Here is a 23,779-nt window from a genome sequence, read left to right on the forward strand (position 1 = left end):
CTATTTCAGTTGAGCACTAGAGATATCATATATAATTTACATGTTTTTTTCAAAGCTTTACATAACCTGATTAGCCATGTATAGGACTGTTTAATTAATGTTATAGTAAAGAGGTAGTATTATAATTCTGAAATAGATTAGATATAAGAAAAACCTGAATTTGATTCCCATCCCAGCATCTCCTTCTACTTGAGCAATCTTGTGTGACACTCAATGTTAGTTCTATATCTTACATTGGGAGAGATGATAATAGTAATAGCAAATTCCCCAGGATTATTGAGAGACACTAAAAGATAAAATTTGCAAACAATATAGCACAAATACTTTGTCCACATAAGTATTTGTTACATGTTGGCTGAATCTGTAATAATTTTCATTCCCTTAGTTTGAAAGCACTGGGATTTGCAGTAAGGAAGGGTAAAGCTTTACAAATGGCTAATTATATAATTTTAAAAATATATTTTAACACATTTTGGAAGCCATCTTATTTTCAACCAACAGATCACTTCAATATCTGCGTGCTTACTTAACTTACCTTTCTGTGCAGGCACAAAGAATCTGGGGTGGCAATTAAAACAAATACATGGTGACTTCATCAAAATACCCATGGATTTTTTTTATCTTTTAAGATAAAATATTAAAAATGACCTATTTTTATAAAAAGTATTTGAAAGCTTCTAACAAAAATGTCTATATTCACATGGAAGTATAATCTGTTTTTCAGAGGTTTTCCTTCATGTATTTCTAGTGTTAGTTTTAATTTTGACATCTGAGAAGTCTTAGATTGGATTATTTTCTATCGTTACCCACAAACAGGGCAAATAAGAATTTTGCATAATTGCTTTTGCCTCTTTCTGATTTTTAAAGGCAAGAATACCCATTGCTACAAATTTTAAAAGTACAGGAAAGTATCAAAGATAACACAAGCAAATAAAGCAGACATAATATTAACAGTAAGAGAAATACTATAGCATTCTAACATTTGAGACATGTGTATATAAGATTGTGTCAAGCAAGGAGACATTATTTTCAATTTGTTTCACTCTTTCATTAGGTTTTCTTTATTACTCTTGGCATAAGAATACAAAGAAGTATGAAAATGTATACTTTGTATAGAGAGAATAATAGTCCCTAAGAAGCACAATAATTAAAATATAATTATTTACCATGCCAAAAGGAATTCATGTTCAGAAGCAATGAAATTAGTCTAAAACAGGAAAAAGATGCACAAAATTCCTAAAAGTGAGATCCATTTTATCTGTCAAGGGAATTCAACAAGGGAATCAGAGACTGAATAGTGCTTTTGTGTACCCAAACTAAACTAGCCAAAGAACTAAAACCTGCATACATGGGAAATGCTGCAATATCAAGGAAATGGACTAAAATATTAAAGAGTTTTCTCATTTTTGTTGGCCAAATTCCATCCTGTAAGCAGTGCATTAGACGCTAATGACATACGATTTCTCACTGACAGATTTAACAGCATCAGTAAGGCCTCTCTGTCCATTGCAGCAAATTGATCCTACATGACACTGACAAGGGCAGCCTGCACTTAATGACCTCCATCGCTGAAGGATGAAAATGAAAAATGATTGGAAGTACAAATAAATCTTGAAGGTTTCCCTGAAACAGGTGTGCTCAAAGTGATTCGTTTGAGGGATCACAAACATAAACCCAATCTCCTAGCAATCTCCACTGTCTGTTCCTACTATAGTCTCAGTCCTTGTATCTTGCATCAAGATTTGCTTTAATTCCAAAATGAGATCAAGATAATTTTGCTCTTACTATGAAAATGTGATGTTAGGGCTTTCTCTTAAAAAGCATGGGGTCTCCACTATTTATGCATGTATCGAATGTATTTGTCATTTGCCACCAAGTGATTCTTTATAAACTGATAACTGCAGATAACTGCACATATAATTTATTTTTGCTCCCCCCGATTAGAAAAGGAAATACAGTATAGTCAATGATTATTTTCTGCTTCTCAATTATGAACAACAAATAGAACATATTTAATTTCAAATAACAATGTCAAATGCGTGAAGTGATTGGGCAAATTCTTCATAGATACATACATGCCCTTTCTTTGAGTCCTGCAAAATGGTTTGAGGACACTAAGATTTTGGCAGATAGTTGTATTATCAATTCTTTCCCAAACACACTTATTTCATTCTTTTTTTTTTTTTTTTTTTGAGACGGAGTCTCACTCTGTTGCCCATGCTGGAGTGCAGTGGTGCATTCTTGGCTCACTGCCATGTCCGCATCCTGGGCTCAAGTCGTTCTTTTGCCTCAGCCTCCTGAGTAACTGGGACTTCAGGGGCATGCCACCACATTCAGCTAATTTTTGTATTTTTAGTGGAGGCAGGGTTTCACCATGTTGGCCAGGCTGGTCTCAAACTCCTGACTTCAGGTGATCTTCCCACCTTAGCCTCCCAAACACTTGTACCTTGATGTATCTTCATCTTGCTATCATTTCAAGATTTTAAGAGAAAAATGCATTCTTCTCTTTCCCAATGTATTCAGAAGCTTTAACTTTCATGAGAGTAGACGGATGGGAAATAGGGAAGTACATAGGGGGATGCCAGATGAATGTAATAATTACTTACAGTCGTATAGCATCCCTTAAATTTTAAAGTAACTTATTATGAATGGCTCTTTTTTATTACTTACAAAGTACCCTGTGAGGTAAATCTTATTTTATAGATGAGAAAACTGAGGTTGGAAAAGGCAACTTGCCAAGCTCACGGAGCTAGTAGAACTTGCATTAAAATCCCACCTTTTGCCTTCCCAACATTCCATAATAGCTGTAAGTATAGCACTGCTATTCTAAACTACTGATTTATAATGCAACAATATGGGTGATACCAGTAGGAGAAAGGATCAATTTGGTTTTCATGGTTAGGTTAATTATTAAAAAATAATGACTGTATTTTCTGAAATTTGAATCCTGGGGGAAAACAAATATTTAAGGAAAATATTTTTTATTGTTACTAAGTATCTGGAGAATATAAATGAAGTGGCTGTATTATAACACTCTAGTAATAGAACTTTTTCTTCCTTTTTGATTCATAGCATATTGTGTGCTTTACCTTTCCACTTACCATTACAGAAGATTTTATAAAATATATTTAGAATTCCCAATGATTTTCAGTAATTAGAGAAAGTCAGCTATTTTTCCAAGTTTCCAATTAATCTCCATATCTAATAAGAAAATAGTTACCAGAATTTGGAGCCTGTATACTAAAAGGACAATTTAGAGGCCTACCATGGGAAATCACCCACTCTTAGAATTGAAATATAAAGACTATGATAATATATTTAAATCTACAGATAAAAAATTGGCATTTCTGGTCATATTAATCAAAATCAAATTACTATAGAATAGTGGATTAGAAACCAAGCTTTTCATTTCGCCAATATTCTTTCAAAATTCAATTTTAAAAGGTTGATATAAATATACAACAAAACTACACAGAGAAAATAGGCCATGTTGTGGATATCATCGTCAGATCAGAGGCACCCAAACTGACTACTTTTTACTTTTATAGTGCATATATGACATAAATCATTATCTTAAAACAATTAGAAAAGCCAATACCTGTTTCTTATCTCTAATTGAAGTATCAAGTGATAGCTGTTTATCATATATATTGAAATAATTGTCCTTTTCTTTTAAGAATGTAGTCTGTAGCTGTTGATACTCTTGAGCTAAACGCAGATTTTCTTCAAGTGAATCAGCTATTATTTTCTAGAAGGTAAAAAAATATAATTTAATTGTGTGTATATATATATAAACGCAATTAAAATCATTTGGATTTGTTTGAATTTTTACATCTTTTAAATTATCTAAACATGCTCTATTATGTATAGTAGAAAAATAACAAAATAACCAAAAAATGTTTCTCCTGATACCAATATCCTTTGTTGATTTAATAATATTCTTTTTTGATGCAGGTTTTTTTTTTTAGCATTAATGTGTGATTCATCAGAGTTAGTCTGACTTTTAATTCACCTCTTTTCATTGCCTTTTTCCTGAACTTCCGTCTATCATGCCTTGAAAGGTGCCCAGTCCTGGGACCCTTTAATCAGCATCCCAGGAGCACTTTCACAGTTTCCTGTCCTCTTATACTTTTCTCTAGCCCCTGTGCTTAAATGAATAGATGGTACCTTGTAGCTTAGAACTTCATCTCCATGAAGTTCAGAATGTTGGTACCCACAGAAAACATTAAGAACATAGATGAGGAAAGAGTAAAAGACAAAGAATAGGGAATGCAAAATTTAGAAGCACCCAGCATCATTGTTTATAATTAATATATTTTAGTTATGTTTAAATAAAAGTTAAATCTGCTAGTATGAGCAGTTGAGAACTTTATAATGTCCTCCTCCATGACTAAATAAATATATGTCAAATCTAATATAAACTCTTTAGAAAATAACTTTGCATCACTATTCATTGGCAAATTGGGGGCTATCTTTAATTTTAAATTAAATGCCTGAACTGAGTTTAGTTTCTGATTTTTTTTTTTTTTACATTTCTTGCACAGAAAACTTACTCTGACTGCTTAAAAAATATGGTATTTATCAATAGCTTTAAATATTTTCAAACCTGTTAATCCAGTAATTTCTCTTTTGGGAATCTATCCTAAGCAAAATGCTTTATTCATTACAATGTTATTTATAATAGCAAAATAAGTTGTCAAAACATATAAATGCAGATTAATCATGACGATGATAATGATGATTAAATAACTAGATACAGAAATAACCATTGTGAAGCAATTAAAATTGTTTCTTTGTGAAAATTGCCATCACAACAAACCCTTAGTATAAGTTGTTAAAAAATATGTTGCCATGCGAGAATGTGTATAGAGGAAATGTAATTCAGCAGAAAATTGCCTGTACAAATATTTCTGTATTTACACACTTGAAGATTTATTAAAGTCAACAAACATATTTCTCATGAAAGCCTGGTATCCATATTGATCCCTAATGATAAATATTATGTCATAGCTATTCTTCAAAAAGCCAAAATGACCAACTGAGAATAATTTTAAATGCCCTTGTCTTAATTCTGTCACAATAATTTAAAACTTCAGAAATTTTTATCTATAAACTTGCCTAAAATCACATTGAATTATTTTTTGTTACGAGGACAAAGTTCTATTAATATTTTCCTTTGGTGGAGATTCTTTTCAAAAGATAGCTATACTAATTTAAGATTTTGACATTAATATTAAAATCCAATCCTGAAGTGATTAACTTGTAACATTGATAAATGTTCTACTTTAGAAAGGAATAGGAATCATTTTGAATTTTTTGTTCATTTGTTTGTTTGATTAAATCTAAGCACAACTCTGATATCTGAGACATCCTACTTCTCAGGTGCTTTTCTTTCCATTTCTAGGTGGCTACTACAAACATTTAATTTGAGAGGAGTGATACAAAGTTCCAGGATTTGCATTTTACCAATTTAATGGAACTTAATTGGGGAAATATTTTATAATATATACTTTGCTCAATGTTTAATATGCAGTTTTATTTCTAAATGCATACATGTTCAATTTCTGAATGATACCAGTTCTTCCACTTTATATATCGCAATTAGAATATATGCCAAAAAAGCAAATTGTGTAGTTATGCCAGTAAATCTTCAAAACGTTACATCAGTCACAATATTTTACATTATCATTCTCCAGTAATGAATATATGAAGGATGTATCAATTCACTACTTATTCCTGAAAGTCAGTGACCTTCAGATGTATAATGAAGTTTAAGTTTTATTAATTTTAAATAATAGTGTTCATTCGACACTGAAAATGTTTAACTGAGAGTCCACCTCACAACTTTGACTTGTTTAACTTTAACCAATAATATTGTTAAATGTAAATGACACAAATGGGGAATGATAATTGTTGGTGGAAATATGTGCAAGGGAAATAGCTTATAAAAGGATAACTGGAATGTAGAATTCTTCTTTTTTTCACTTCTTTTATTTTCCATACTATTACATTCACTCAAAAGGCCTAAGTACATATAACACTTTCTCAAAGATAGATTTATTGTTTTTTATTCAATTCCAATTATTAATACTTATTAAGATGGTAAAACATTAGGAAGATAGCTTGGTGAAGAGAAGAGATGTAATGAATGTTTGTTAATAGTTTCCATATTGTCTAGAGTTTATTAAGGAAAATATTTTACTTGGTGATGGTTTGTTCTTTATTATCACAAATTTTTCTTTAAGCCTTGATACTTTGGGGATATTACAACTTCTTTTCCAAATATTTTATTATAAAATAAAGATTATGCTTATAAGGACTGAACAAAATCTAGATTGTAGGTTCCATGAGGGATGAGACCATCATTTTGTTCGCCCTAAGGGATGTTGCACTGTGAAGAATCTAACGTAAGTAGGTGCACAGGTTTTCAGTAAATGAGTAAATGCATGTATGCACATAATATTAGTTCAGAAATATATATATTGTGCCCTTTGGAACCACACATTTTATTTTTCAACTTCTATGAAGTAACTGATCGGCAATATAACCACCATTATAATATGGCACATTCATTATACTATTTGATACTGTACTACTTGAGAGGTGTATATATATATACACACTTTTAAGTGTATATATACTCTTTTAAGTATATAAAGAGAAATCATACAATATGTTTTTGTATTAAAAACTATTCTAAAGATAACCATATTGTCCAGGTTTAACAAGAATTCTTTATTTTGGGTGAATCATTGACTTTCAGAAGGTATGTGAACCTCATTAAACTGTACACAGCATTTTTCTTGGGTTATTTAGTTAGCCCATGATCCCCAAAGTGTGGAAGAACCATTGCTAAGGAAAGGCTTGGCTTCCTTCTCTGTCAGCAAAAATGCTGAAAAATGGAGACAGGTTGAGTATTCAAAATACACAAATAGTAGTTCTACTCCCCACCCCCCCCACTTGACTTTTCTTGTTCTTTAAGCCATAGATTCCACTTGGACTTTTCCTCAATTTTCTCCACTTTCAGTTTATTTTTCCCTCTTCTCATCTCTCACTGGGTAAGTGGGGACTAGGGACTTCCAATCAGAAAACTGGTTCTTTTTGGGAAAAAAATATAAAAATATAAAATATAAAAATATAAAATTTTTATATTTTATATAAAAATATAAAAATATAAAAATATAAGCCTATATCATATTTCTGTTTCACTTTGTGATATACAGCAAAGAAATTAGAAATAAGGCTGAACTTGCCTGTTAAGTTATAAATTCCACATATAATAAATAACAACTGAGACTTACACAGTCACCTTCAGAAGAAAGAAAATTACCCAGGATAGTAAATCTGTATTGTAACTGAATGTAAGATATTAACAACCCTCCTCTCCCTAAAAAGAATATGCCACTTTAAAAGAAGTTGATAAGCACTGGAAGCAAAAATGAAATAAAGTCAGGGACACTAACATAGCCGGTGCCCATCAACAGGAAACATTCCTCCAGACCCAAAGCCTCAACTGTCTCAGTTCTGGAAACCATTCCACTTCCACTCTAGTATTAGTTATACTGTGTTACATTAGCTTGATGACAAAAATGAGAATTAGAAAAAGAGTAAAAGCTAATATTAGGGAGTGCTTACTATAGTCAGGAGCTGTGCTAGGAATGCAGTATTTACTGAATTTATCCTTGTAGCAATGATCTGAGACTTTATATTATTATCCTCATGTCACAGGTAAGAAAGACAAGGCCGAGAGATATCAGTTGAGGTAAACTGTATTTTCCAAAAATGGCCACAGCAATATTTTCAGTCTCGATGTTTTTTCCAGAACTTTATCACTCCCTATCCAAAGGTACAGTCTATTTCTCCTTCCTTTGAACCTGGGTAGACTTGTGGCTTTTCCAGCTAATCGAGGATGGTAGAAATGATGCTAAGTGACTTCCCAGGCTGGCTTATATAATAGAAAGCATACAGCTTCTGCCTGGCCCTCTCTTTGAGGGCATTCACCCTTGGAACCTGCCACCACATTGTAAGGAATCTAGGCCAGAGGCCATGTGTAGGTGTTCCAGCAAACAGTCCTAGCTCAATTCTCAGGCAACAGCATCAATTGTGAGTGAGTGAGTCAGCTGAAGATAAATCTAACCCCTAGCCTCCAAGTCATCCAACTGATGTCCAGAAAGGGTGAAACAGAGACATGCCATCCCCGCTCGGCCTTATCCAAATGTCTGGCACATAGAATCATGAGCATAGTCATTTTACACCATGATGTTTTGGGGTATTTGTTATACAACCAAAGCAACTGAAATGCCAGATATCTTGTGCAAGTTTGCACAGCTATTAGGCAGTGAAGCTGGGCTTTGCATCATCAAGTCAGACTGGCTCCAGATCCTGTACCCTTAACCATCCAATATATTCCCTTCGCAAACATGAGCCAGCACTTTTAAACACTATATGCAATGCAGTCTTCATAAAATGTAATGACATTAAATAATTAAATCAAATAACTGAATTCCATAGTTCTAAGTCCATTTCTGCCAAGCAACTGTCTTATTATAATCTGGTTAACACAGCATTTTGACATAGGTAAAACAGGCCACTTATGGAAATTAGAATGTGGTCCCAGGCTACTGTTAATTATACATAAATATGGGCATATTGGTTATATATTGTTAGTTTCTTGTGCTTTTTGATCTACATGATTCCATATCTCATTATTTGATTAGGTCTGATGCATTCCCTGGCAAGACCAAATGCATGGACCTTCAAAGCTGGGACCTGTAGAACTGTGGACTATGGTTGAATGCAGTAGAATAATGCTACCCTTGGAGATCTGTGGAGCTTCCACCAGAGACACTTATCCTGGACAAAGTTTAAATCTATTTGAACTGTTATTTTTAAAATCAAAGGTGGACTAATGCCAAAGGAGATTACAAGAAAAAAACTTGATTCAAACATTCTAGAAAGGTGGTTATGATTAAAATATTTGCACTATACATATAAGTACAAAAAGTGAAATAGCTGTTTACAAATACCTTATTGTTAGTACAATCATCGTGGTGTCTATGACTAAATGCATAGCAATGTGTCATATATACCCTTAATTACTCTTAATGTAGGCATTTGGATCCAGTTTACCAGGCAGAGGGGCTAGGTTTTTCTTTCAATTATGTATTGTAAGAGAGCTGTCATCTTCTGACCCAGTTCTAACTCTACTCTCCTGTCCTGATGTAACTGTCTGTTGCTGTCTTAGCTAATCTTTTCTGATGATCTGTCTGTCATCCCCTAATTCTTGGTTATTAAGAATTTACTGCAGACAGCTCCTTGCTTTCTTTCATCTCACCAGAGCTCTGCCAGCTCTTGCTACCACATCCATATTCTTGCATAGACTGCACCACATTCACTTCAGTCTCATGGATGGAAAGAATGGACTTCCCACCAGAACCATCAGAAAACAAAAAAAATGTATTGTTAGTATTTATTGATTGATTTTACTCCAGAGCATCCTCACATCTAGCCTTTTCTTCATTTTTTTGTTTATTTAATCATTTGTTGAGCAAGCCCTTGGGAAGTTTACTTTACGGATTCAGCTCTATGGTTAGGCCAGGAATTAAAAGAAGGATAAGATATAATTCCTGTCCGCCAAGGATTACAAGCTGTAGTTGGAGGAGGCTGAAGTGTGAACAATTCTATTCCAGTTACAGTGGAATTGATTCTATCAAGTGGGGGAACAGCATAAACAAAAAGCTTCACAGAAGAAAAAAAATCATTGATTTGAATCAGAAGATCGAAGCTGCCCCACCACAAAGGTTAGTATATATCTGAGCAAATTTGGAGGAGTCAGAGTCAAGAGAAATATTTTCTTGGCCCCTTAGGAATAGTAGATTATTGTTGCCTATGGCTTGTGAATTAAACTCTCATAGATAAGGTTAAATGTTCTGCTGTCTTTTGACTTTAGCATATTACTAAGTGTAAACAATAACATGTATCCACATATTTAGTATCCTATCAATGCATAGCATTACAAGTAATGTCAGTTCCAAGCACCACTGTTTCAATAGTATATGATCTTGTGCACATGCCCACGCATTACACCATTGATCTCATCCCAATGAATCCCCACAGTCCTCTTATATGCCCTTGGTACATTTCTGCCCTTCTCGAGCACTGGAATGATAGTTTTGCATACCATGAGGCTTTGATGTCCTTAAAGCAGGTATTGGTGCTGAGACTGATTCATAGCATGTACAGGGGATATATTTTAGAATAAACAAGACAAGCGGGCTCCAAGTCTCTTTGTGAGTAACTTCAAAAGCATCCCCGACTTTTATTCACGGGCATTAGTGTAATTAACACAAATGTTTAAAATACAGGCTGATCCTCTAACAATGTAGAAGACAGGGAGAAAATATCTTCTTTATTAAGGGCATCACCTACAGTGTGCATAGAAGCATTATTGCATTGCTTCTCCCTTAAAATCTATACACCAATTACTACAGAAAGCAAGAGTTCTCCCTAGTGTTTCCAAGAAGCAAGTCTGCAAGAATGATATGTGTCGATACCCTGAAGCCTCAGAGGAGCAAATAACTGTTTTAACTCTCCCAGGACCCACTTCCTTGTCTGTGCTGCCATAGAAACCATTCTCTTGTCCAAGGCGAGTTCTCTGATAATTAGTTTTAAAAGAACATTCTTGATTTGTAAATGAACAAATCAATCCTCTGCATCAAGGTTATTACATACCTTAAACTCTATGTATTATCATGTTTAACAAAATGCTCTCTATTCACTCATTTATTCAAAAGTACGTACTGAGCAAGACAGAAAAGCAGTATGGGAGGTACTGGCAGGGGCACCTTTATGACACTGTTTGATGAAAGCCTGTGACACGCAGCTGACCAATCAAACCTGTCCCTGCCAGAGTCCAGGGGAATACTTCCATTAGCTGCCCTACCCCAGCTCCCAACTATATGAGGACACAAAGGACTCCTCATCTTACTTTCCTGACTGGGTTACAAATTTAGCTACTGCATTGATTTATGCATAAAGTTTACTAACGGACATTATGACATTGCCTCTCAGAACTCAGAAGAAATTCATTGAGAATTTTTGAACATCTTTTGTTAACCTTGCTTGTTCCCTATTATTATTTTTGTCTCTGTTTATTGTATATATTTGACGAAGAATTATTGATAATAACATGAAAAAGCACACAATTTCATGGCAGAAGGAGCTTGCAATCAGATAAGGGAATAGAGGCATTCACAAAGCTAACTACATCAGGATGCATTATGCATGAAGAAGGATAAAAGGTATATCCACATAACGATAGTAGTTCCATGAGAGATCAGTTCCAGCAAAAGTGATGAGTGAAGTTTCAAGGAAGCATCAGTTTGTCAACTGATTTCTGGAGATATTTCATATAAGAGCTCTGTATGTGGTCTTAGCAGGGAAAACCTGACCCAGAAATACAGATGCTTATTAATTATTAAAAAACACCTGATCAATGTGGGTGTGTGTTAAAGAAAGAAACATTTATCTCCATACTGACTATAGTATTCCTCCTATAACTATTGAATAACTTAAAGAAAACCTTACACAAATGCCACCTGTGTTAGCTATTAAATTTCCATTGGGTCAAGTTTTCTTCAAAATCATTTATGTCCCTTCAAATAATTTGATATAACTGATTACAGAAATAAATTAAGTAATAAGAAAAGGAGCAAAAATCGGTTTCACCTAATCTATATCCCCAATGATGTTTTCTAAATTAAAGGACATGATTTAAATGGTTACAGTATTTAAAGTATATGACGTCTTAGAATAATCTGTGGCACAATTTTTGTCCCCAGTAAGTGACGGGCACAGTAATAATTTCTCTAAATTTATTAATTGTGTATTAAATAAACTTAAAATTTTTAATCCTGAATATATTTTTGAGTTTAATATTTTTTTCTGATATCAAGAGTGTTAGAAACATATTTGATGTTATGCCCTTGTTAACTATTCCTATGCATTATAATCATTTAATTATATTTTAATTTGTTGATATTTTAAAATATATTTTAAGAATATATATTCTAAAATATATATTTTAAGAATATATATTCTAAAATATATATTTTAAAAGTCTGCTCCTCTTTTCACGGCATCATGTGAAAGGCTGAACAACCATTTCCTCTTCATGTGTACCTCCTGATTTGAACAGTTTAAGATGTAGAAAGGTTTCCTATTTACTCACATTTTAATGATATACATTTCTACTTCACTGGCGGAAAAGGCTGATCAGTCACAGAAAGGTCAGTTAACACTAAATAGACCCTTTCTTTATGTAATTACAAAGAATAATATCTTTGTGCTGATGGCACTGCACATCGAGTGGGTGATGCAGAGAATTAATGTGCTGCCTTCTTGGCCCATGGGATACAGATTCCAATACAATAACCACAACTTATTCTAATTATGCAACTTTAAAAGGTCATCAGCAAAAACAGTTAAGGAATTATGAACTAACTTTATCATAAAGTAATAATGTACTGTATAAATGCAGAAATTGTAAGAACAGTACCTAGAAACTTCATTACAAATGAGAGAAAAACTGATCTAAGGGGTTCCAGAACACATATTATGGCATAAATTAAGTAAAAGCTTTGAATGATTAAAATATGTATATTTTGCAAGTTGCCATTGATGTAGTCAGATAACCTGATGCCACTTTACATTTGTAGAAAATGGTTAATTTTGAAAGCACTTTATATATTTAATGTCAGTTTTATTGTCATATCTATGTTACATCAGAATTTAAATATTTCTTTTAGAAATCTGTTTGTTATGAGGTAATACATGCTGATTATATTATACACAAAATAACAGAGAGGTACATGGAGTAGAAAATTAAAACCTTTCTTCACAGTGACTGTCATTTCTATACTCCAGAGATAGCATTAACAATTTGGTGCAAGTCCTTCAGAAATAAAAATTTAAAAAAAATTTTCTACATCGATGATGAGGAAATAGGGGCAAAGGAAGTCAATTTCTTGCCCAAGGTCACACATGGACAGAACATTAAGGCTAGGGTCCAGCCTAATTTCAGTCTGACACCCTTTCTGGGTTTACATCCCCTCCTAATCTTGGGTATGAATTGCAGAACCCTTAAGATTCTAGTATGTAAATGCTCTAATTTCTGAATACCCTATAGAATTACATCAGCCTTTCAAAATAAATTAGATACTCATGGAGGAGAGTGCTTTGAAGTAAAAAAAAAAAAATAGGCCTCAGTCTTTTCCTTGGAGATTCAGGGTCAGAAAACATTAGGGCTATTGCCACAGATGTGCCAACTATGAGAAGTTCAGCAAATAATTTGCAGTCTAATACAATATCCTTATGGGTTGAATTACTGGTAATGTCTTCATTCTTTTGCTGCTTTATTGGGAAGGAAGAGATTATGAGCATCTTTACTCACCTGGTACTGTTGTTCACATTAGGGCACTGTCCAAACCTTGCAACGTATCCCAAGCAGAAATATGATATAAAATATCTAAGGCAATTTTCTACAGATAACCATTTTGGGATGTATCTACTTCCCAAAATAATTTAATCTTGGTATAGGGGAAAATGATATTCTGGATCAGGGATAAGCCAACTATGGCTCTCCAGCCAAATCCAGCCCCTGCATGCTTTTGTAGATGAATTTTATTGGAACACCTCATACTCATTGGTTTACATATTGTCTTCAGTCTCTTTTGCTTTACAGTGGCAGAGTTATGTAATTGCAATAGAGACTGAGTGGACCATAAAGCCTGAAATATTTACTGCCTGTTCCTTTATAGACAAACATTTGCTGACCCCTACTATAGAGTCTTAATTAATATATTAGTATCGTGCTGTATTAGTCCATTTACACACTGTTGATAAAGACATACCTGAGACTGGGAAGAAAAAGAGGTTTAATTGGACTTACACTTCCACATTGCTGGGGAGGCCTGAGAATCATGGTGGGAGGCAAAAGGCACTTTTTGCATAGTGACAACAAGAGAAAATGAGGAAGATGCAAAAGTGGAAACCCCTGATAAAACCATCAGATCTACTGAAACTTATTCACTACCATGAGAACAGTATGGGGGAAACTGCCCTCATGATTACATTATCTCCCACCAGGTCCCTCCCACAACCCCTGGGAATTATGGGAGTACAATTCAATATGAGATTTGGTGGGGACACAGAGCCAAACCATATCACGTGCTTAATGAAGTTCCAATTTAAACCTCTCACTCAAGATCTATTTGGGCTCTACTTAGGCCTAAGCATAAAAAAACATGGTTAGAAAGCATTTTTATTTTTCCAGCAGAGGACCATAGTAAGGTGACACAGCCAATCAACAGTCACTTCAAAATTATCTCCAAGTCCTTAAAAAAAAAAAAGAAATCTTTGTGAGCTTTGTAAGTACTCTCAAAATGGACTCAATAACTTTGTAAAGAGTAGTCAGAGCTGTTAAAATACCATAAATCATGCCCAAATGTGTCTACCCCACGCCTTCTTTAATTAAAAGTGGTTCATAGAGGTCTTGCATTATAAGTAGATAGAGAGGTCTGCTCAGTTTTTGACTCCTGAAACTTCTGTTGGGGGGCTCAGAATTAATTTCATGTTGCTGAGCTAAGCTAAAGTTTAATTTCATGGGCAGCATAGGTGTCCATTCATTTGTAGAATGGCTAAGTAAACTGTGAAAGACTCTACAGTGATGAGAAGAAATGGACTAGACAAATATTATAGCCACACAGAATGATCTTTAAAATATGGGGCTGAGCAGGGAAGACAGAAACGGAATAATAAATTTTGCATAAATCAGCTCATAAAGGAAAGTGCCAATGGGCAATTTGATAGAAACAATATTTACAAATCAAAGGGGGAGGAAATAAATGAAGAGTTAATATTTTGAGGATATGTGAGTCTACATGGTCAGCAATGACACTGCCACTGCTCTCTCTTAAAATGATTAAGTAAATGGATATCTAGATCTTCCAGGTTTTTCCAGGGGCTTAATAGAAAACCTCTAAATAAGGTAAACCAAATATCAAACATGTCTAGAAATCCAATTCTGTAACCATAGATCTCTCAGGATTCATAACCGTGAGATTTCTTCTACCAACTAGCCTCAATCAGAAAAATAAAGGCATAAAATCTGTCATCATTAATAGTTACCAAATTCATGGTTGTTTCTCTCTATGCCTTCTTTTTATCTCACCTATGTTTTTCTTCAACTTCTATTTATTTTTCTATCTTCTCTTTTCTTCCTTTTGTTTCCCCTCATTATCTTTGTCAAGCATAAAACATTCAAAACATTCAATTATTTAAGGTCCTCTTGTCACTCCTGAAAACACCATCTTTTCATCCCATCATTTCCTCAGCCCTCTTTCTTCCCACATTAAGGTGTGGAAATAGAAATATGTCAAAAAACTAAAAATCTTTGGGGAAATATTGAATGACCCACTTTTACGTTTTTCCCACAAAATGAAACACTTCAGGTAGTACAATGGAAGGAAGGTTAAACATAGATGGTGTAATTCATTACATGGCTGCCTTCTTTTTGATGTTGGCCATATATTAATTTGGGTAGTTATGGTAACAAATGTATGAAATTAAAAACATTTTGTTTACCTGGAAAGGTTAGTAAGAGGTATTTTATAGTTCTATATAAATATGACATTTTAGCCTGGTAGGGAAGTGTAAGTGTGCCATTGTAATAAGTTTCCATTAGTAAGCTAAATATGTGACAAATACAATTATATTCTTTTATATGCACAAATACACAAATAATTCTTTTTATATTTGTAACTAATTGACAGATATGAAGAGAAGTAGAGGCTGATAAGGAGCAAAACAAGCTGAAATCTCCTTAGGAGGAATGCAGGACTCAAAAGCAATAGAACTGGAATTTGTAATGAGGCATTTGTTATTGAAAAGTAATTCTTAATTAATTGATACTAAATATTGTGCATACATATTGGTATGTGAAGAAATGTGTAAAAATTAGCATTCTTGGAAAACTACCACTAAGTCAGGCACAGTTAGTACTTTTTACACGACACTATGCATAGCTCTGTCACTGCAATCACCATGTTTTATTATAGTTACTATCTTCATATTAATTTCCCCACTTCTGTGAATTTTTTTGTGCCATAAAAACTTTTTGCTCTTATGCTTGGTACGTAGTAGTTTCTCAGTAAACATTACTGAACAATTTAGTAAATGTGTGAAACTGCATTAATACCAATACTTTTGTGGGCACAGAGGTACATTTATGAAGAAAATAGATGAACTAATTACTAATAATTTTTATATTTTAAAAGTGTCCACTTGAGTCATGTGTTCTTAAATGAGAGGACTTTTCAAAGAATTATACAGGAATGGTATTTTGTTTGTGTGTGTGTTTTTATTCAGTGGAGAAACATTTCACAATTCATTTTTACAACATAAAAACTAGAAATTTATCTATTTACATTTTCACTGAGAAAAATAATAAGGTTTCCAGTTCCTTAAATCCTAGTTTGCAAAAGCATTTTACTGTATAATCTCTCTGTGTTGCATTCCAGTTTACTTGTAGGTTTTCCCTGGAAGGCTAACAGAAATCTAAACTACCTGCTTTGCTGCCTCCATACACTTTGCTAAGCTGTGTTCTCACAACTCAGGAGATTAAAATTTCAAAAAAAAAAAAACGTAAGACAGTTTCACATGAAATGACTGTAGTTGATTTTCAAAAATTACAGAGGATCTTCACAGTTGCCAGTGGAAATGAATACTTTAAGAAAAGTGAAAATAGTAAATAAGAATACAAATGCAGCATTTGAATGACCTTATCCCAAATATTTTTGAACAGAGAAATGATAAATTTCTTACATATTTCAATGACTTAAATATGGAGAAGTGACACATGTCTAAATTGAAACAATGCTTATATAATATACTGCTGTCTCTTCGGATGGGAGAAGCAATGCTCCTCAGTTTCACAGGATTCCTCCTTTCTTTGTCCTAGGTCAGAACAAGTGCCCTTTCCTACACTTATAACCCTGCCGATGTCAAACCTATTTTCCTTCCTTCGTGCAAGTTTCCTCCTTTCAGTTTTCCCAAGAAAATAAAGAAAGGAAGGAAGGAAGAAAGAAAGAGCAAGTCTTCTGGAATTAAATGCTACATCCACTCCAGAAATATTCGGTATCATTAGTTTTTACCTTGCTTTGATCTCAGAGTAATGACTGACCTGAGGATAGCCTTTATATGGAAACCTGTTCACATGCAGTCAGGCACTGAAATTTTGAACATTCCGAAATTGACAGACTCCTGAACATTATTTTGAATAGGAACACTTATGGACACTATCTGAAGTTCAGGCAGGCCATTGAGTCTTCCAGGCATCTGGGATCAAGCTAACCCTCCAGAAGTTGTGTCTTTGATAGTTATCAAAGAAAGGTAATCTCTGGAATTTGGGAATATGCTATGCTACATGGCAAAGGGACTTTGCAGCTATGACTAAGGTTACAGATTTGGAGGTGAAGACATTATTTTGGATTATCTGAGTGGGACTAACTAATCACGAGTTCTTAAAAGTGAGAATCTTTTCTAGCTAAAGTTCAGAGAGATGTGGAGGAAGAAGCAGGAGAAATTTAAAATATGTATGGGAATTGAGATCCGTCATCAAACCTATAACTGTCTTTGAAGATTAAAGAAGAAGGCTACAAGCCAAGGAATGCAGGCAGCTTGTAGAAGTTGGAAATTGCCCTCAACTGACAGCAAGAAAGCAGAGACGAACAATTGCAAGAAATTGAATTCTGTGAACAATCTGAGCAATTCAAATGAGCAAGGAAACAGATGCTTCCCTGAGCCCTCAGAAGGGGAATACAGCCCTGGCAACAACTTGACTTAACCCATCAAGACCCAAGTCAGACTTTTGACCTACAGAGCTATAAGATAACTTTGTGTCTTTTTAAACTTATAAATTCATGCTGGTGTGTTATAACAACAATATAAAACTAATGTGGCAACCCACGTAACTGTGTTAGGTACTAGACATATAAAATTAATAAGATATTATAGAGAAACAAGCATTTTAACAGTGGAAAATCAGGAAACAAGTTATTAATAAATGAATTATTAATAAATAAATAAATAACTGTATTCAATCATTTATTCATTTATTTTGCATTTAATATTTGTTTTCTAACAGTATGTCAAGTGACTTTAGAGAGTTTGGACCATAATCCGGAAAGACACAATCCCGAATGCCATAATCCAAAATGTTGAAATCTCAAAAGATAAAAAAATCCCAAAAGTCTAAAATCTTTAACTTCTAAAACTCTGAAAATCACAATAATAAGACGGTTGCATCACGTTAGGCCAGCTCTTATGGATTATCTTTGTGCAATTGCCCATAATCTGTCCCTGTAATACAGTTTTACATGCCTAATTTTCTTTCCAGTTTTTCTTTTTCTTTTCTTAGTTATTTTTCAACACCATTTTAAATGGTCAGCATTATTTCTTATAATTTGCTATGCTATGTATTTTATGTTTGTATCATTTCCAGTACTGGAGGTATAAATTGGGTAAAGACTTTTAGAGAGTCCTAATTTGTTTTATGCATATTTTGCAAATTTGACTCCCTGAAAGTACACTGTCATAAGGGTTTCTTTGTGTGTTGGCATTGTGCATGTATGGAAAAATGTTAAAGTTTCTCAATAAGAGAAGAAACGTTCTTTTTGTACATCTGCATTTGTGAAAGATAAAATTTTTTGAGATCTTGGCTCTTTGGGCAACTGCATATGCAGTGGTGACCCTTTGAAGATTTTTTTATCCATTTTTGTCAAAAGACTTAGGATGTTTGTCATGGTATTTCAGAGCACCACAACTATAAAGCTGGGTGCACACATTTACCAACCATAGTGATAAGTGTTTATACATTTCCCTTTTTGACCTATATCTTTAAGAACATGGTTCATCTACTCATATGCATGGAACTGTCATTAGTATACCTAAGTGTTTATGCTTTCAAAAATATCTATGTCATTATTGCTTATTTTATTGTGTAAAGTGGCATATGAAGTTTTCTGTCATGTTTTTATATGTTTTTCAAATCTCCTATTAAAATTTAAATAAGTATCTTAATTTTAAAAAATTATGTTTTCCAGAATTATATTTTCAGGATTTTGATCTTACAGGATTTCAACATTTGAGGTTATGGCATTCCCGACTGTATCTTTGGGAATTATGATTGGCTTCTCTTGTAGCATGTCAATAACTGCTGAAAAATCAATTCTGATATGGTATAGAGTAGACTATGCTAAGATTTCCTAACTAGATTTGTTTGTGTCAACTATAACAGACAGACTAAACCATTATCCCTCCCTTAAATTTATTTATTCACTTGATGATTTGTTGATTATATTTTAAAGGTCTATTATTATTAAATAAGTAAGAATATTTTGACACTCTTGTGTTTCTCCATCACAATTAAATATAGCTTAATTTTATTATGAACTTCCTATTCTGTTAGGTACAAAAGTCTCTCTAGCCAATAACTTTTCTATGATTAACTAATTAGCAAACTATATAAACGGTTTTTTTTAAAAAGTGTGTACTTTGATAACTTCTGTTTGAACTAGTAAGAATTCAAGCTATAATTTAAAAATAAAACTTTAGTTAGAAATATTATCTGTGTTAGGGAAATTATAAAAAAATTCAGCAAATAAGTAAGATATCCCCTCCAGTTATCAAGGTCTTGCTTCTTCCTTCTTGTCGCTCCAGGTCTATTTCTGCATGTTTATTTTTGAGCTGTCAGTTGGTGTGTAATGGCACAGTCATATGGTTGCTCTTCATTAAAGCATAACTGGGTCCAGCCTGCCCCCTTTCCACATTCAATGCAGTGACCATAAGTAAGATTCAAGTATGACAATGAACGAAATACCTACATTACAGCTTTTTGTGGGCTAAGAAATTGTTGGGTAAATAATATTGTATTCTTTCAAGAATACTAACCCACTATTACAAATATACATATATACAGATTGCTGGGTTTCTCAGCTAATCACAACCTTATATAGATAACACAAGGAGAATAAACTTGTCAAATTGCTTAAGCATTGAAACCATAAAATGTTTAAAGAAATGTTATTGTACTCTTTCAAATCCAGAATATATCTTCAGAACTCACTTTTCTTTTACTAAAAAAGAGATGCAAAATATTTGCATTTGGTATATGTCTTTTATAAAAAGGTTGTGGTCGATGGGTTTTCTACTCATTAAAGTCTATATTAATCCCTCGATCTTTTAAAAACTTTATTCTTAAGATACAGCATATGTCGTTATAGGGATTAATACATTTTTTATAAATGAATACACCAACATAACTAGCATCTACATGAAAATATAGAAAAAATATCATCACCCCAGAAACCTCACTCATCTCCATTCCCAGTCAATAATTAACCATTCTCCCAAACACACAGGTTTTGGCTGTTTTTTATAATCATATAATTACAATATAGTACCATAGTATATATTCTCTTGAGTCGGGTATCTTTTGCTCAATCTTAATTTTGTCAGATTAATTCATACTTCTTATGTGGCAACAGTTCATTCATTATCATCACTATATACTATTCCATTTTATGAATAAACAACAATTTATGCACTCTGCTGTCCATAAATTAATTTGGGAGCTATTATGAATAAAGCTGACAGTAACACTTGGTATAAAATATTAACATATTTTGCTGCACATGTGCACTAATTCCTGAAATATGCATATGTTCAGCTCTAGTTGATAGCGCCAACATTTAAAAAAAGACTACACATATTTACCTTCTGAGAGATGTCTGAGAGTTCTTGTTGCTTTACATTTTATCTACATTTTAAAATTTTAATCATTTAGAGAAATGTGTAGAGATATGTCATCGTAGTTTTCATTTGCATTTATTTATCATGTTGAGCACAATTTCATATGCTTATCGGACATTTGTATAGCTCCTTTCTGAAGCGATTTTCCAGTCTTTGTCACTTTTTCTTACTTATGCTGCCTGTCTTTATTGTTTTGTTACAGTTTCTTTATTCATCATGGATGAGAGTACTTTGTTGGACATATGTATCTAAAGTATTTTCTCCTAAGATGTAACTTGTCTTTTTATTCTTTAATGGTGTCTTTTGATGAATGGAACATCTCAATTTTTAAAAGAGTACAGTTTATAAACTATGTATTTCTTTCATGGTTGGTACTTGTGTCTCATTTAAAACAACTGTGGCAATTACAAAATAAATCAGATGTTCTCACAGGTTTTTCCCTAAAAGCTTTATATAACTTTAACATTTATATCTGTAAACAGGTAGAACTGGGTTTTATGTACATTGTGAAATAGAAAGTCAAGGTATCTTTTTTAAAAAAATTATTTAGATATCCAATTGATCATGTACTATTTATTGATTCAGCACCATATACTATGTAGTACATCTTTTTACACTGTATTTTGGTGGCATCTTCTTGTAAATCAAGAGACTATGTTTACATTCTAAGTGTGTTTCTAAAATCTCTATTCTGTCTGTTGTTCTCTTATCTGTCTTTGTACCAATATCACAATTTCTTATAATGTGGCCTCATAGTAAGTCTAGGTATCTGGCAGTAATTTCTCAACTTTGTCCATCTTCAAGACCCTTGGCCCTTCACATTTCCTTAGGCATTTTAGAATCAATGCATCAATTTCCAAAAATTCTGCTTGAATTTTAAGTAGGATTGCATCACACATATAAACCAACTTGGGGAGAGAATGCACATCCTCAAAATACTGAATTTCCAATATATAAATTTGGTAGATCATTTCATTTATTTAGAAATTATTTGATTTTTCTCAGAAAGGTTTGTAGTTTTCTGCAGAGAAGACTTGTACATCTTTTGTTAAATATATACCTAGTTAAATATATACCTAGATGTTTAGTTATTCTATTATAAATAGTATCTATTTTAATGTTTTATTTTCTAAATACTTGTGGCTAGTATATGGAGATACAATTGATTTTTGTTTGTTTTATATCCATTGATTCTCACAAATTCACTTATTAGTTCTTACTGTTTATCTGTAAAGTCCTTTGGGTTATCTCTGTACAAATAATGTTCTCATATAATGACAGCTTTTAAAGCCATCTTTTATCATGTTAAACAAGTTATTTTCTGCTTCCAGTTTGCTGAAAATATCATAAATTCATTTTGAATATCGCTAAGGCTTTGTAATATCAATTGAGATTATTATTTGATCCTTTTCTTCGTTTTTCTGTTAATGTGATACATTATATTTACTGAAAATTTTAAAGGCTGGAAATTGCTTACTTTGATTTTGGGTAAGTCAAACATTCCCCTACCCAACATTGCAAGTTATTAATTACCTTTTCACCTGCTATTTTTCTCCATGGATAATAGAAAAATAACCATTCATTTAAACACAATTAATATGATGACAGAACTAAGATGCAATGGGAATAACAGGTTTCAAAATCATTTGTGTACTAGCTGTGTGTTACTGTTATCCTCCATTCATGAGAATAATAAAATCTGCTCCGTCTGCCTAACATGGGTAAAGATAAAATAACTGGGTAGAAGTGAAAATACATGGTAAGCTATCAAGAAATATTATTAAGATAAAGTTTAAATGGTTATTTCTTAATCTATTATGTATTAAAGTTCTATTTAATAAAGAAATGTAACTTGAATCTTCTTTCCTAGTATTTTTATTTTCCTTGAACATTAAAGCAAAGTTTGGCTATTAATTTTTCCCAAAGCTATCCAAATTGCCAAAACTAACAAACGAGAAAGTTTCAGATCAATGAGACTTTAATAAACTGTTGTAATGAATACATCAATGTGTTTATTCTGCTTTCATAAACTCATGACTGATATTATAAATAAAAATTTAAGGTAAGTAATGAACATAGTCTTTCTTATTTTCAATAAGAAAAAAATCATAGTTTTTAATATAGTTTTATTCTAAACAAAGCTCCGTAAGATGACCCCTCTGACCTAAGGAAGCTCATAATAGTACAACCACAGCCTCAGTCTCCTTCCAGTTCTCCTTACAGGGAAAATGGACTGTAGCAACATTCTCTGCCCAATTTTGTTAGATAAAGTAACATGTTAAATTTCTTCTTTTTATTTTCAACCTTTATGCTACTTAAGAATTAATGATATAAAATTCAAAGTAGAAGCGACATGATCATGTTCAATTTAAGCCTACTAGCCATATTTAAAAGATTTTGTCTAAAAATTAGTTACAAATTATTTTTTGGTGTTGTCTTTCTCCTTTTTCTAGCTTTATCAATTTTCATTTATTAGACAGCCTGCTGATAGAATTTCAAAGATAGACTATGTTTTCCTGAAAGATAAAGTGAAGAGCTCAGCACTAGAAGAGTCTGCAACAGCAGAGTCACACCAGTTATCTACTGCAAGTTTCACTTTGTTAGCTTTCATAGCCAGTTAGTTTTAATGTCGGGTTCATCATATGAATTGGGGGAACAAGATCAGCACTTGGGCTCCAATCATCTTCCCTATTATTATCACTCCATTTGTTTTGGTGATTATTCTATACCCTACCACACGTACTTATGTCCAAGACAAACAGAAGATGATGGGGGAATTCCTGCATTTTCCACAGAGGGAAAACATGAAAATCAAAAGAGACTCATGCTGATTAAAATGCACACCTATAAATAAAATGACTCTAAACTGTTAGCCTAACTTGGCTAATCCCTAGGATTCCTACTCATAAAA

At 33.0% G+C, this 23,779-nt stretch overlaps 1 protein-coding gene across 3 annotated transcripts in view; it reads right to left on the bottom strand.

The window, feature by feature from the left end:
* Nucleotides 1-23,779, bottom strand: part of CCDC178 (coiled-coil domain containing 178) — a 503,460-nt gene that overhangs the window by 151,326 nt on the left and 328,355 nt on the right. For all 3 annotated transcript variants that reach the window (XM_034943399.2, XM_057300489.1, XM_055102765.1), the window contains exon 21: nucleotides 3,599-3,748. In XM_034943399.2, coding sequence (XP_034799290.1) covers nucleotides 3,599-3,748 — 150 coding nt within the window. The remainder of the gene's footprint in view (nucleotides 1-3,598; nucleotides 3,749-23,779) is intronic.

This window comes from Pan paniscus, chromosome 17 (genome assembly GCF_029289425.2).
Source record: "Pan paniscus chromosome 17, NHGRI_mPanPan1-v2.0_pri, whole genome shotgun sequence".
NCBI lineage: Eukaryota > Metazoa > Chordata > Mammalia > Primates > Hominidae > Pan > Pan paniscus.